General features: G+C 50.9%; 1 protein-coding gene across 6 annotated transcripts; it reads left to right on the forward strand.

The window, feature by feature from the left end:
• Positions 1–1,045: 1,045 nt before the first annotated feature.
• Positions 1,046–13,581, forward strand: LOC123052618 (uncharacterized). Of its 6 annotated transcripts, none has more exons than XM_044475873.1 (5): positions 1,046–1,579; positions 1,685–1,795; positions 1,929–2,115; positions 10,821–10,944; positions 11,153–13,581. In XM_044475873.1, the coding sequence occupies exon 5, from the start codon at positions 12,446–12,448 to the stop codon at positions 13,439–13,441; it is 996 nt and encodes a 331-aa protein (XP_044331808.1). In that variant the 5' UTR covers positions 1,046–1,579; positions 1,685–1,795; positions 1,929–2,115; positions 10,821–10,944; positions 11,153–12,445; the 3' UTR covers positions 13,442–13,581. The 6 variants fall into 6 exon arrangements, with proteins under 6 accessions (XP_044331808.1, XP_044331806.1, XP_044331807.1 ...); XM_044475868.1 differs by having other exon boundaries at positions 1,047–1,591; XM_044475870.1 differs by having other exon boundaries at positions 1,047–1,591; positions 10,890–10,944.
• The last annotated feature ends 2,820 nt before the right edge of the window (positions 13,582–16,401 follow it).

The raw sequence follows: 16,401 nt of genomic DNA on the forward strand, positions 1-16,401 counted from the left end.
ATTTTAAACCGAAGAGCATTTTCCCCCTTTTAATGGCCAAAAAATCAATTAATACTTTAAAAATAGCACATCAACTCAAAAAGTGGGCAAATTTAAGAATGTCACTTGAATGGTGTGTATTAAACACGTAAAAAGTTTGAAGGGTACATTATGTAAAAAAAATTAAGGCTATGTGGAAGGCTGCAGTTTTCGATCGAAATCTTGATACTTCGCTTGAGAGTGTTCAGTTTGTACATGAAGTGCATCAAGTTTTCTCCAACTCTCAATTTTTTACCACTCCCTATAGTGCCAATTTTCAACCTTTTTGGTTCTCATTTGCATGTTCTTTTGAACCAAGAGCATTTTGCTCTTTTAATGGCCAGAAAAACAATTATTGTTTCAAAAATAGTGAACTAACTCAAAAAGTGGCAAATTTTGAGCATGACACTTTAAATGGTCTGTATTAAACATAAAAAAAGTTTGGAGGGGAAATGATGTAAAAATGAGTTCTATGTGGAAGGCGGCGGTTTCCGTTCAAAACCCTGATACTTTGCGAGAGAGTGTTCAGATTGTACACGAAGTGCATCAAGTTTTCCCGTAACTCTCTCATATTTTTTGCCATACCTATAGGGGTCATATAATGGCACTATGCCAAGTTTCAACTTTTTCCATCCTTGTTTGCATCTTATTTTGAACCGAACATGAAAAATATGTGGCAGCGCGACAACTAACACTTAGCAGTTGCGGGCATTTCATAGTGCACACCATTTCAACAACTCACCCTCACTTGATCGATTTGACGGTTCTCTCAATTTAGATACATTAAAACTGAGCATCCTTTCAGCCCTCTCAGGCTATCAATATTTCTAATCGTTAGATCGTCACTTTTAGTCGTTTTTGGCCGTCGGATTCGCTGTTAGTCCCACCTAAATCTCGTCCGCAGGCTCACTCGTGCGTCAGGCTGCGCTGGCCTTTTCGGGCTGCTGTTCCGGTGGCTTTTTGGGGTGTCTCACATTCAATTGGGTCTACTGGCCTAATGGGCCTTTTCTACCATCCTGGCCTTTTCTATCATCTTATCCAACACAACGCACGGGGTGAAACGCAACACACGAACCCTAAACCACGTTCGCGACCCTGCTCTGGCGCGGCGGAGCGACCGCATACTCCAATCCATCCACTCCTGATTCGGTTGCTTCCAAAAACATGTCCCGATTAGAGGCACGGCGAGAGTGACAGCATCGAATCCATCCACTCCGGATCTGAGGCGCAGAGAGGATCCAGTCCATCCAGTCTGTCCTGATTCGAGGTGCGGCGGACCGACTGCATCGAATCCATCCAGCCCGCATTCGAGGCGCGGAGAGGAGCCAATTCATCGAGTCCGTGAATCGCCGTCCGGCTGTTCGTCTCTTGAAACTGCTACCGTGTGTTTGAAGGAAGTAATCACTCTTCAGTTTCTCTCCAAACATTCATGGCGGATGATGTGCGCCCCTCGCGGTCATTAATGGATGCCTGGCTCTTTGTTTCTCATTCTTCCGCTGTGTATATATACTTCCTTTACGCTCACTCTTCTAACCACGGCGACAGAACATCCATCAGCATGGTGCTCTTCTAGGTTCCCCTCTATCTTTATTTTTTATCATCCATGTACGATTTGCTTCTTCCACCCAACGATTACATTGTATTCTCCCAATCTAATTTTGTACAGGTGTTGTTCAAACTGGGAGATGGTCGATTGATTCGGCCAGATATTGGAAACTGGTTCTCGCTTTTTCTTCCTGAATTTCTTCAGGTGATAGTTCTAATGGCTTCTGTACAGGTAATTACTTCACTTGGACTGCCAGATTTTATCAATTCATGTTTTACCATCCATGTTTTTACAGCATAGAAGATTACTCATATATCCGTGTTATTCACACCATGGTTCTTCTATTTGTTGCCGTACGCAACAGGTTAAGTGGAACAGTGTAGTTATATGCGCAAAAGAATGTAGCCATACTGTTATAGAGGGGGCGGGTGAAGCCTCAATATCTTCTTCTATTCTGAAGTGAGCAAAGCCCAATAATCTTACTGATATTTGAAAGTATGTGTGTGGATTTTCAAGACACGGTGCAGGCTTTGCATAATTCCAAGTATAAGGTGAGTTTCTTTCTAGATTAATATTGTGAGCAGAATTTGAATCAAGGTGCAAGGAACTCCAATTCGAGATACCTCAGATCCATGCCTAAAACTGAAACCTATCAGTTCTTGACAAGCTAATACTTAACAATTTGCTCATGTTTTCTCGCCTTCCATGTAAATGCAACCTTTATCTTGAGGGATGTTCATGTGCGGGTCTTTCTAACTTACATAATTGATTTTTTATCGATTATGATTGATGGAACCACCAACTAATAAAATGGGGAGAAATGCCTCTATTTTTTTCCATAGCAAGCACGAATGGGTAGCAAAAATAAGTTATCTAGTGTTCAGTTGCACATAAATCTAAATAGTAGTAACTGATATCCCTCTTCTATTTTCTCCATACCATGCACCAATGGGTAATAAAAATATCCATCAAATTTGCATGAACAGTGTTATGTTCCCATCAATAAAGATTTCACCATTGGAGGCAAAACAATCAGGCAATATAATAGTACGGTACAATGGACCTATTCCAGCTACACAACCAAAAGAATAGTTTGCTATTGCGCTTGCAGATTTAGCTTCACTGCAGGCATAATGCAGCTTAATTAGAAAACATACCTACCTACTAGGAGTCAGACTGGCTGTCGGGTGGTTGTTGCGACATATGCCAAGGGATGGCTTATCATTGTGGGTGCCAATAAAACGTCGCCGGTGCCTGGAAACGGGATGAGGCGAAGACATGCACGCCGGCGGATCTTACCCAGATTCGGGGCTCTCCGAGGAGATAACACCCCTAGTCCTGCTCTGCGGGGTCTCCGCATGATCACTAGATCGGGAAAGGTAGCTACAATCGCTCCTAGAGCTGTTTGGGTTCAAGGGAGAAGAAGAACAAGGCTAGCTCTTGCTTCTCTCTATCTATGGTGTGTGTGCGCGCTATGCTTAGAAGCCAACTATGCTCAGAGGCCAACCCTTTGCATGGGTGCTCCGGGGGGTTTATATAGGCCTACCCCCGGGGGTACAACGGTAATCCGACTGGGAGCTGGTCCCAGCCGTCAGTGTCTACGCTTGCCGGCTTCTCCGCCGGCAATTGGGCCCCGCCGGCTGGTGGGTCCCGCCGGCTGCCGGCTTCTTGGTCGACAGGCCGGCCCCACCGCCTAGGGTCTTGTCGGCGGCTGCTTACTGTAGCCTCGCCTCTGATGACGAGGGCTTTGTCGAGGTAAGCGTGGCTACAGTGGGCCGCCTTGGGGGCCCTCACTGTAGCCTTACCTCGTCTTGTCTCCTTAATGGGGCTCCTGCTTCGAGGAAGGGGGTAGCCGGCTTCTGGGAGCCGGCTACGCCCCTGGCCGACTGGGAAAGGCCGGGCCGCCTCCACGCCTCTCTCTGGCTGAAGGGGCCCGCCGCCCGTGGGCCGTACGGGAGTCTGTCGTGGATGACGTCGAGGCTAGCATGGCTACAGTGCCGAGCCGCACGGGAGACGGCCGTCCCGTACGGCCTCCTGTAGCCATGCCCGCCTCGGGCTTCGGGGGTAGTGGGCCGCACTGTGGCCACACCCCGTCTTGTCGCCGTTATGTGGGAACAACTTTGGTGGTTGTGGTCTTGGCCGGCTCCTAGGAGTCGGCGTCCTTCTTGGTCGGCTTCTTGGACTCGGCCACCCCGTAGTCGTCCTGGGGAGGGGTTGTTTGAGGCTGGGTTGCCTTCCGGGAGTCGGCTTCAGAGGTAGCCGGCCAGGGAAGGCGGCCCTAATGCTTGGAGTGCTTGAAGGCCCAAAGGCCTGATAATTTTTCTGAAGAACCAGGGGTAGTCGGTTAGGCTACCCGTGGCCATTTACTCCGACAGTAGTCCCCGAAGCTGATTGGGCTTCGAGGTGGAGTAGGGGTTGAGAAGCTCGATCAGCTTCCTATCTTGACAAGCCGGCAGCTGGGAGCCGGCCTAGGTCAGGCGCGCCGCCTGAGTCGAAATCTTCTGGAGTCGGAGGGCGGGAGCCGCGGGCATCGGGCCGCGGGCCGGCCACTGGCCGTCTGCGAACCACGTGGCCGGAAAGCCTGCCAGCCCACGCGCGTGACGGGACGTCGCCGCAGGGAGGGGGCCCGCCACGTCCGCGCCCCGGCCCAGGCGCGGATCCTTTGTATCCCGAAACCGCCCGCACGTCCAGTGCGGCAGTTTCGGCTCGCATTTATGCGCAATAATCGCGAGACGTGGGGGAGTGGGCGCAGTTAATCCCACGTCTCCCCCCACGTCCGGCTCTTCGGCCTTGCCTCGCGAGGCTATAAGTAGGGGGAGGTGGAGGGCGGCAGGCCCTCGCACGCTCCTCCTACTTCCACCGTCTTCTTGTGTCGTTGCAGTCCCCGGGCCGGGTTCTGAAGTCCCCGGGCCGGGTGCCACTACGGCTGTCCCCGGGCCAGTTGTCGAAGTCCCCGTGCCGCCTGCGGGATTTCTCCAGTCGGATCCGGCTGTATCTGGCGCAGGCGGTACGAAGATGGAATCCGACTCTGGAGACGGCTTGATGGACGGCTTGAGGAGGCGCTGCAGGGAGACGCCAGTCGGTATGGCTTGTCGGGTGGAGCCGATCCGTGCTAGGGCATCTTCTTGGTCGTTGTCGGCCCTTGGCACGTGAAGGAACTCGCACCCTTCGAAGTATCCGCTTATCTGCGGGACGAGGAAACGGTAGCTCGCCATGTTCGCGTCCTTGGCGTCTCAGTCGCCAGACGATTGCTGGACCACCAAGTCTGAGTCGCCGTAGCACAGGATCCGGCGTATGCCAAGTTCTTTGGCTAGCCGGATCCCATGTACGAGCGCCTCGTACTCGGCCACGTTGTTGGAGGCGGCGAAGTGGATCTGCAGCGTGTACTTGAGCTTGTCGCCTTTGGGAGAGGTGAGGACGATGCCGGCTCCCAAGCCGGTGCGCATCTTGGACCCGTCAAAGTGCATCCGCCAATGGGTAGAGTCGGGAGCCGGTGGTAGGTACTGGGTCTCGGCCCAGTCGACGAGGAAGTCGGCCAATGCTTGCGACTTGATGGCGGTGCGGGGTTGATAGAAGATCGTGTAGGGCGCCAATGCAATGGCCCATTTGGCCACCCGGCCGGATGCATCCCGGCTGCCTATGATCTCGGCAAGCGGGGCAGTGCATACGACCGTGATGGGGTGCTCCTGGAAGTAGGGCTTCAGTTTCTTGGCAGCGAAGTACACTCCATAGCACATCTTCTGGTAGTGCGGGTAGTTTTGCTTTGAGCTGGATAGTACTTCGCTGAGATAGTAGACCGGCCTCTGGACTAGCTGGGCTTGGCCTTCCTTCGGGCGCTGGACTACAACAACAGTGCTGACGACTCGGCTAGTCGCGGCGATGTAGAGGAGCATGGGCTCCTTCTCAGTCGGCGCAGCCAGGACAGGCGGAGTGGTCAGCATTTTCTTCAACTCATGGAAGGCCTGGTCGGCTTGATCATTCCACTCAAAGTGAGTGGACTTCTTCATGAGTCGGTACAAAGGGAGAGCCTTTTCTCCCAGTCGGCTGATAAAACGGTTCAGGGAGGCTAAGCAGCCGGTGAACTTCTGCACATCTCGCAGCTTGGTGGGAATCTCCATCCTCTCGATGGTCTTGATCTTGACGGGGTTGCACTCAATGCCGCGTTCGGAGACCAAGAAGCCTAGCAGCTGGCCGGCTGGCACTCCGAACAACGCACTTCTCAGGGTTGAGCTTGATCTGGAATCGGCGCAAGTTGGCGAATGTTTTTTTCAGGTCTTCCAGCAAGGTACCGCGCTTTTCTGTCTTCACCACAATGTCGTCTACGTAGACGTGGGCATTTCTGCCGAGTTGTTTCAAGAGACATTTCTGCATGCAACGCTGAAAAGTGGCACCGGCATTTCTCAAGCCGAATGTCATTGTCAGGTAGCAGAAAGCTTCAAAGGGTGTGATGAAGGCAATCTTCAGGCGGTCAGCCGGGTCCAACTTGATTTGATACCCTGAGTATGCATCCAAAAAACTTAACAGCTCGCATCCGGCTGTGGAGTCTATCACTTGGTCAATCCGTGGCAGAGCAAACGGATCCTTTGGGCAGGCCTTGTTCAGACTAGTGTAGTCTATACACATACGCCACTTGTTATTCTTCTTTAGAACCAGAACTGGGTTGGCAAGCCACTCTGGAAAGAACACTTCCATGATAAAGCCGGCGGCAAGGAGCCGGGCTATCTCTTCTCTTACAATTCTTCGCTTCTCTTCTGACAGTCGGCGGAGGGGTTGCTTGACCGGCTTCGCATCAGCTCGGACATGTAATTTGTGCTCGGCGAAATCCTTCGGGACACCCGGCATGTCCTTTGGGGACCATGCAAAGATGTCTCGATTCTCACGGAGGAAGTCGACGAGCTCGCCTTCCTATTTACTGTCCAAGTTCGTCCCAATGACAGCGAACCTCTCCGGGTTCTCCGGGTTCAGAGGTATCTTCTTCGTCTCTTTGGCAGGCTGGAAGGAGCCCTGCGCATCACAATCCTTGGGGTTGGGGGACAAGGCCGGCTGCTTGCCGGCCATGGCCACAACCTGTTCCAACATCTTCTTCTCTTCTGCCACCACGAGGGACTCGGCCAGCCGGCTACTAGCCATGGCGCACTCGATGGACTTCTTGTAGTCGCCGGCTACCGTGATGATCCCCTTCGAGCTCGGCATCTTCATCTTCAGGTAGGCGTAGTGGGGCACAACCATGAACTTGGCCAAAACAGGTCGGCCAAGCAGTGCATGATAGGGGCTCTCCAAATCCACTACCTCGAACCATATTGCTTCCCGGCGGAAATGATCTTTGTCTTCGAAGAGAACATCTATTTTGATCTTGCCGATTGGAGAGCAAGACAGGCCGGGAACGATACCATGGAAGACGGTGCGGCTCGGCATGAGCTGCTTCGCTTTGATGTTCAGCTTCTCCATGGTGTCGCGGTACAGTATGTTGATACTGCTTCCGCCGTCTATCAGGACGCGGGAAAATCTGGCAGCTCGCCTCTCCGTCGCGAGGGTGACGTCCAAGACCATTGCATAGGAGCCAGGCGAAGGCATCACCTCTGGGTGGTCGGCCTGGCTCCAGCTGATTGGCTTTTCTGACCAGTGCATGAACTCGGCGGTGCTAGAGGCGACTGCATTCACTTCTTGGTGTTGTCGGCGTCGGCTACGCTTGTCGTCAGCTTGACTAGTGAAGACGACGTAGGCGGCGTGCTCTTCGGGAAATTCGTCTTGGATGGCGCCGACTGCCGGCCGGGCCGCCGGCTGCTGGGGGGCTGGAGGCGGCGGGCCGGGAGGCGGAGGCGGCAACATCCCTTCGCCCTTGGTGATGCGGGTGAGCCAGTGGCATTTCCGGGTTGTGTGGTTGGACGGCTTCGCGCCGCTGTGGAACTTGCAGGGGGCATCTAGAGCCTGCTCGTAGGAGAAAGACGGCTGCCAAGGCGGCCGGCCACCCTTCTTCTTGGGAGCGGGCCGATCTTCGGGCTGCTCATCTTTAACTGTGGCCACCTGCCGACTGGAGGAAGTCGGCATGGGGCCCTTGCGCTTGTGGTCGTTCTGGTAGGGGCGCCGATTAGGGTCGCCAGCCGGCGTCTTGGGAGCTGGAGCAATCACTTTCCCCGAGGCGTCCATTCGGAGCTCGGTCTTCATTGAGGAGTCGGCAGTGGCGTATTTGTCGGCGATGACCAGCAACTCATCGAGGGTAGCCGGCTCGTCGCAGAGGAGTCGATGCTTGAGGAGGGTGCCCTCTCGGCACCCGGCGGTGAAGTACTCGATGGCCTGGACCTCGTGCACTCCCTCGCAAGAGTTGCGGAGCTCGGCCCATCGCGTGAGGTAGTCGCGGGTCGACTCATTGCCCCTGGACGCAGAGGGAGAGCTGGCGAGGCTTGGGAGGCCGCTTGTAGGTGCTGGTGAAGTTGCGGACGAAGACTTCGGTGAAGTCCAGCCAACTGTTGATGCTGTAGGGCTTGAGGCTGTTGAGCCATGTGCGTGCCGTGCCTTGCAGCATGAGGGGGACATACTTCACGGCGACGCGCCGATTACCGTTGGCTATGCTGACGGCCGTGGAGTAGTCGATGAGCCAATCTTCCGGCTTCACCGAGCCGTTGTACTTGGGCGTGTCTCTGGAGAGCGAGAACCCTTTGGGGAAGGGCTCGTCGCGGATGCGGGGGCCAAAGCATGGCGGGCCGACATCGTCTTTTTCTTCCAACGCCAAGGATCGAGCAAGGCGGTCGATCCTGTGGCGGGCGTCATTCTCGCCGACTCCTTCTCGGCGGCCGAGTCGGTCGCCAAGAGTCGGATGTGTGATGGGCGGCGGAGTGAGGCGTCTTTCTCTTCGAGGCGGGGGAGGAGGCAGGTTTCCTTGGTGTTCTACTGCTCGACGGCGGCCTTCCGCGTCGCGCTCGATGGTGATGCGAGTCCGGCTGCGGCTGGCAGCCGGCTCCTTGTCTTTCTTCTGGCGCGCGCCGCTCGCAGTCGGCGAGCGGGACGTCGCGGCGTGCTCCCGGCGCGGGGATGACTATCAGCACGGGCGCCGGCTTCGTGCCGTTCTGCAGCCGCGTCGATCAGCTGCTGGATCCGTCTTGTCATGTAGGGGAGCTCGTCGGCTCCCAGCCCATTGAGCTCTTCTGCGGCCGCCTGAGCGGCTCGCAGATTCTCAAGCGGGGTGGCGTAGACGGGGCGATCTGCCCCCAGCATGCTGGCGACAGCCGCGCCGTGCTTCTGGACGAAGCCGGCTCGGCTCGGGCTGCTAGGCGGCGGCGTGCCGAAGGCGGCGCGGTCGACTTCGCGCTGGTGGGCCTCAGTGAGGCATCTCATGGAGGCTATCTTCTGGCCCTCCGCGATGAGGGCGAGGCGACGCGCCTCCAGGGTCTCGGCGTCGGCATCGGCCGGGATGGGGACGGAGAGGTCATGCATTGTCGCTTGCAGGGCGTCGTGGGCGTTCTCGCCCGAGTTGGCGACGTGGCTGATGACCAGCACTTCGGTGACAGCGCTGCCGCCGCTGTCAGCTCGAAGGAGGGGGTCGTCGAAGACCACCAGGTCGGAGGGGTAGGCGTCGAGCGATGCTGTGTCGGAGTCGATGAGCATCGGGTCGGTGGAGCCGACCGACTCCATGTCTGCAGCAGGCTCGCTGGAGACGTGGAGTTGGTCGAGGAGGCTGACGAGGCGGCTCTCGGGGTAGTCGGTGCCTGCATCGGACGCAGGCTCGTCGGAGATGCGAGTCTCGCCGAGCTGATCAGCGAGGCAGCTCGCCGCGCAGGCGTCGTCGACGCCTTGCAGCGCGTCGTGGCAAACGCTATCGGGCGCAGCAGGCTGGCTGCGCTCGCGGGGGAGGAAGAGGGTTCCCGTCCAGAACAGGTCTCCGGACGACGGTGCACCTGGCCCCACGGTGGGCGCCAATTGTCGGGTGGTTGGTGCGACATATGCCAAGGGATGGCTTATCATTGTGGGTGCCAATAAAACGTCGCCGGTGCCTGGAAACGGGATGAGGCGAAGACATGCACGCCGGCGGATCTTACCCAGATTCGGGGCTCTCCGAGGAGATAACACCCCTAGTCCTGCTCTGCGGGGTCTCCGCATGATCACTAGATCGGGAAAGGTAGCTACAATCGCTCCTAGAGCTGTTTGGGTTCAAGGGAGAAGAAGAACAAGGCTAGCTCTTGCTTCTCTCTATCTATGGTGTGTGTGTGCGCTATGCTTAGAAGCCAACTATGCTCAGAGGCCAACCCTTTGCATGGGTGCTCCGGGGGTTTATATAGGCCTACCCCGGGGGTACAACGGTAATCCGACTGGGAGCTGGTCCCAGCCGTCAGTGTCTACGCTTGCCGGCTTCTCCGCCGGCAATTGGGCCCCGCCGGCTGCCGACTTCTTGGTCGACAGGCCGGCCCCACCGCCTAGGGTCTTGTCGGCGGCTGCTTACTGTAGCCTCACCTCTGATGACGAGGGCTTTGTCGAGGTAAGCGTGGCTACAGTGGGCCGCCTTGGGGGCCCTCACTGTAGCCTTACCTCGTCTTGTCTCCTTAATGGGGCTCCTGCTTCGAGGAGGGGGTAGCCGGCTTCTGGGAGCCGGCTACGCCCCTGGCCGACTGGGAAAGGCCGGGCCGCCTCCACGCCTCTCTCTGGCTGAAGGGGCCCGCCGCCCGTGGGCCGTACGGGAGTCTGTCGTGGATGACGTCGAGGCTAGCATGGCTACAGTGCCGAGCCGCACGGGAGACGGCCGTCCCGTACGGCCTCCTATAGCCATGCCCGCCTCGGGCTTCGGGGTAGTGGGCCGCACTGTGGCCACACCCCGTCTTGTCGCCGTTATGTGGGAACAGCTTTGGTGGTTGTGGTCTCGGCCGGCTCCTAGGAGTCGGCGTCCTTCTTGGCCGGCTTCTTGGACTCGGCCACCCCGTAGTCGTCCTGGGGAGGGGTTGTTTGAGGCTGGGTCGCCTTCCGGGAGTCGGCTTCAGAGGTAGCCGGCCAGGGAAGGCGGCCCAAATGCTTGGAGTGCTTGAAGGCCCAAAGGCCTGATAATTTTTCTGAAGAACCAGGGGTAGTCGGTTAGGCTACCCGTGGTCATTTACTCCGACACTGGTTCCTGTGGCTTTTTGATAAAAGGAGAGACAACAGCTAGGAGCTGCCTGTCGAGTCAAGGACTCTAATGTAGCTTTCATGCATCTTAATTTAGACTCCCCTCATTCTCAGTAGTCAGTAGATTGTGCTTTCATCTCTGAATTCATGACATTCTCATTATTTGCAGAATTTTTGGTTTTGTTCGTTTCCATTTGTAAGATGTTGATGTATGGGAAATGTATTATTTTCGGGCCAGATACACTTGGTTCAGTCTGGGGGCAGTGATGTCAGCAAATCATTGGAAGAGTTCAGTAAGTGCAGTCTGTATCTCATTCTTTTTCTTATAAGGGAAGGCATCACGGCATATAGTAAATAAGTGAAGACCATCGGACAGGCAACGTTGTTCTTTTCAGTGCTCTCCGCTGTGTCCGTGATCAGATTTATGTGCATAAAGATGTGCATTAACCTGTAACATGTGTTCATCACATAAGATCATCATAACAACCTTCCTTTTGGCAGGGGAGGGGCTATTTTAGTTATGACCTGAGGCACAACGAGCAGGAGGAGTTGGCCAACTGGAGTGCTAGATTCAGGGCAAGTTTGCCTAAGCACTTGATAAGGCCATAAGAAGATGCAATACAATGCCACGTAAAATTCATCGAGGAGCCGACGGAAAACTACGAGTACTGTGTGGTCCAAAATTAAGGGATAAAAATAAATGTACAGGTGGGAGAGCAGTTTACTATAGCGTCGTCCAAGCAAAAAAGAACCGAGAACCAGAACCGGAGGAAATAACCCCCACGTTCAGAATTCCACCGCAAGGAATCAAGATTGGGTCATTTCAGTTCCCATTGAATAAAGAAAAGGAAGGCACGTTACATGCTATAGATAAATGCATGCATGTGTAATTAAAAATGATTTTCTATTAGGAAGTTTCCTAGTGTAGTTAGGTTCCTTCGGTTAGTTAGGATTCCTATTTACTTTCCTAGTCCTAGTCATGCATGATTTGGTTTCCTGAGATATTCACGTTTGTTATTTGGCTTGCTGGAAGGGTCACGTTTGTTATTTGGCTTGCTGGAAGGGACGTGCATTGGCCATATAACGGCCAGGCTACGGCCATTGTATCAGATCAGTTTTGAGTTTATTCGTGAGTTATGAACAACACAGTAAAACGTCCATGTCCAGGTTTGGGGTGACTATATCTTGTGTATTATCTGTGATTTTCCCATCGTGGAAATTTGTTGGCGATGGAGGGTTGATCATCACATCGACGCCTACGTGCTGATCCAAGGGGATCATTATTTTTGTTCGTGTATTTTTGTACGCGGGTGAAAATTATTCTTGGAGGTTGCGAGGAGAACAGGGGGATGGACTGTTAATCAAGCATCGTCGTGAAAGATCGGACCGTCTATATGCACGAATTAGGGTCTCGCTAGTTCGTGCCTCATCAAGTGGTATTCAGAGCTAAGGTTAGTCACGGCGATTTAATTTGCAATATTGTCTGCGGAGACGAGTATCGACATGTTGAGCAAGAACATATTGATGGAGGAAGGCATTGGTGAGGTCATTCTTTTTCACAGTTGTGAACGAACGACGTGTCAATTTGACGATCGATAAGACTACTGCAGTCAACATGGTTAGCATCAAGGTGGTGGAAAAATTGGGACTGAAGATGACATCTCTTGAAAGACCATACACACTGAAGTGGTTCAAAGGTGAAATCCACATCACACATCAGATTTTGCTAATTTTTACTTTGGGGAAATATCGTTGTGCGGAATTTTTTCACGTTTGTCCTATGCCCATGGTGTCATGCCATCTGCTGCTTGGGAACCCATGGTGCAAACGTGTTGGGGCTGTTCGGAATTCAAAAAAAATACTTACTCTGTATTATGGAAAGGCCAACACATCTGTTTTATTCCTATGCCAGTGGATGTGTTCATGGCAGATTGGATAGGCCGTTTGCAGAAAAGAAGAGAAGAGCAAGAAGAAATAGAGGAAGAAGTTGATGCACCGATGAAGGGTGTAAATCTTTTGGTGGAAAAGGTTCAGGGGGATGATGATGCAAAGGGGCAGCGATGGAGTGTTTTCAAAACGCAGTGTAAGATCAACAATTGTGCTTGCAAGTTGATAATTGATGGTAGTAGCTTTACAAATGTCATTAGCAAAGATCTTGTGCAGGTATTGGGTTTGTCCATGTGGCTCCACCCGCAACCACACCACGTGGAGTGGCTATACAACTCCGAAAAATTAAAGATCATACATAAAGTACGTGTGAAGTTTGGAGTTAGAGATTATATTGATAAGATGGACTGTGATGTTGTGCCGATGGAGGCGTGCCAGTTGCTATTGGGAAGACCATGGCAGTTTGATCATGATGCCGTTCATGCTGGAAGAACCAACACATACACATTTATGCATGACGGAAGGAAGCATATGCTGAAACCAATGGCGGACAACGCAATCAACATAGAACTACAAATTCCGGAAAAGGCGGAGCAGAAAATTGAGGATGATAAGGCCATAAGAAGATGCAATACAATGCCACGTAAAATTCATCGAGGAGCCGACGGAAAACTACGAGTACTGTGCGGTCCAGAATTAAGGGATAAAAATAAATGTACAAGTGGGAGAGCAGTTTACTATAGGGTTGTCCAAGTAAAAAAAGAACCGAGAACCAGAACCGGAGGAAATAACCCCACGTTCAGAACTCCACCGCAAGGAATCAAGATTGGGTCATTTGAGTTCCCATTGAATAAAGAAAAGGAAGGCACGTTACATGCTATAGATAAATGCATGCATGTGTAATTAAAAATGATTTTCTATTAGGAAGTTTCCTAGTGTAGTTAGGTTCCTTCGGTTAGTTAGGATTCCTATTTACTTTCCTAGTCCTAGTCATGCATGATTTGGTTTCCTGAGATATTCACGTTGGTTATTTGGCTTGCTGGAAGGGACGTGCATTGGCCATATAACGGCCAGGCTACGGCCATTGTATCAGATCAGTTTTGAGTTTATCCGTGAGTTATGAACAACATAGTAAAACGTTCAGGTTTGGGGTGATTATATCTTATGTATCATCTGTGATTTTTCCATCATGAAAATTTGTTGGCAACGGAGGGTTGATCATCACATCAACGCCTACGTGCTGATCCATGGGGATCATTATTTTTATTTGTATATTTTTGTACGCGGGTGAAAATTATTCTTGAAGGTTGCGAGGAGGAACAGGGAACGGACTGTTAATCAAGCATCGTCGTGAAAGATTGGGCCGTCTGTATGCACGAATTAGGGTCTCGCTAGTTCGTGCCTCATCAGCACTTTTATTAGTTCCGTTGATAATACCAGGACTGGAGAACTGAAAACCCTTGTAGATGCAAGAGATGTGCTATTAAACCAAAATTTTAAGTGCACAAACATAATACTATTACATAGTTTGCGTGGTCGATTTTCACATGATTTCTAACTTCCTAAATCAGATTTTTTTTTTGCAGGAACAAGATTGACAACTGCCTTTTGCATTGCACTCTTGATAAAGCTTTGAGCTCAAGGCCTTCAATATTTGTGAAGTTTTTCAGGAAGAAGATTGACTGTAGCATCTTGGAGTGCACTAATATTAATAAATAAACCCTTCAATATTTTTGTTGCCCAAAGGCTACAAGTTCTGTAATTTACCCAAGTACTTAGCATTTTCTCTACCCAAATCTCTACTCTTATAAAAAGCCGAGTTGGTGATGATTGTGTGCCTGCCATCCTTCATTTACAACCGTTCGATTTACATCCAACGCATCTGAGACAAACTATGTCAGTTTTGCAAAAAGAGCCAAGTACCCCACTCCTCGTTTGTAGATAACCCCCTGCCTCTCACGTTCAGCCATCTCTCCCTCTCACCTCATCTAGCCATCTCAGTTAAAAATAAGAAGGATCTGGAGAGGTCGCTGCTTTCGGCGCCCGTCTGCCCCCAACTCCTCTCATTCCTTCTCTCAGGCTGCATTGTCGACCACCACCACGACCCGCTCCTCCTCGCCATCTCCTCTGCTCCCCTTCCAAATCATCCTGAGTTACATTCATGGTGGTCTAGAAAAAATAAACAAAATCGATACTCAAAAAATAATTCTTAAAGATGATTTTTTGAAAGCACAAAGTGTTATTTCTTCAAAAGTTTTGGATGGTTGAACACTTGAACACTTTTGTTTGCAAAAGATTTTTTTTATCTATTTTGCCTACATTTACTATTCACCCGGATGCTTGTGAGCTCTAGAGAAGAAATAATATCCGAAGAAACCTATTGATATTTGTTACACATAAGATTACCCCCACATACTTTGTCAAATAAACAACTCCCGGATCAATGCATTTCAGTGTTCTATGCAACGCACGGGCATCTTACTAGTATGAGTGTAATGTTTCAGATCATATATTCCCAGTATTATTAAGACATCATGTATGTGAAGTTATTTGTGCTGTTCCAATGCTATTTTTTGCAAATCTCTGAACGTGCCCTTCCTTCTGTGATGTACTCATAAGTGTTTGGTAGATTTGAACATGCACTCATCTGAAAGCTCACTTGTTTCATTTAAGTTTTCACTATAACGATTTAGGGACCTTGAATCTGATTTGTCAAATGTAATCTTACATGAGAAAAAGCATGCTTCATTAGGAAAAAAATAAAGTTAATTTAAGCAACAGAACATTGATAACCAGACATATTTTCTCTTCGGTTGGTCCTCCATAGGAGCTTTTGTTTCTTTTATTAAAAAAATGACCAAAAACCCCTATGTGAAGCTATAGCTTCCTCCATAGGAGCTTTTGTTTCTTTTATTAAATGACCAAAACCCCCCTATGTGAAGCTATAGCTTAATGTGCGAACGAATTTACAATTGACGTGACAAATTTATTGCATCATCAACGGTTACAACTGCACATTGTACTCACAAAAACTGAAATCAAACACAATACTATAGTAATATATAAAGTCCTTCGCACGCCTGTGGACCAAGTATTATCAACTTCGTGGGAGACACTATCACTTTGTACTAACACACTATTATTTGTATAAACTAAGATGAACTCTATGTTTGTACATAAATTTCTAACACTCACATTGCATTCAAATTAGACGGGCGCGGCAAAGCGCGCCATCAACGATCTCATGTGTATGTACCCCTCTCCTCGCGCCCCGACCACCACGCTCGCCGCTATCACCGCAGTCACGAGGTGCTCCCCGGACCCCATGCGCTCGCTGTCGTTGCCCTCCGACGGCATTCCCGTGTGCCAACCCTTCTCTACTCTCGCCGTCGTCGCAACCAAGCATGTATCCTCCAGCACCGTGCCAGCATCGTAAGCCCTCCTCCTCCGTTCCGACTGTGTGCGATCTCCCAAGGTATTGCCGCCTATTTTCACATCCATGCGACTATATTGCGTAGGCATGTAAAGTGTAATTTGAAATGCCACACATGGGAGTTAGATGCTGCATTTTTTGCAATCTGATGCTTTTAGTGTTTTTGGGGTAGGTATTTGTTCCCTATATTTTGTGGGGTTGAAGTTATTTCATAAGAAGAGTCATGTCAAACTTCACTTTTGGGTTGCTTTCCTATTTCTGAAGCATTAAATGAATTTCTAGCTATAAAAATGAGAAAAATGCTTGTTGATTTTAAAAATAGATGTAAATGAAATTTGAAGAGGATGAAACTTGGCCTTGTTGATGTGACCCATAGAAAGTGTGCTACAAATTTTAGAGAGTTGCAGAAAAAATCTGATGCAATTCGCGT

Source organism: Triticum aestivum, chromosome 2D (assembly GCF_018294505.1).
Source record: "Triticum aestivum cultivar Chinese Spring chromosome 2D, IWGSC CS RefSeq v2.1, whole genome shotgun sequence".
Classification (NCBI taxonomy): Eukaryota; Viridiplantae; Streptophyta; class Magnoliopsida; order Poales; family Poaceae; genus Triticum; species Triticum aestivum.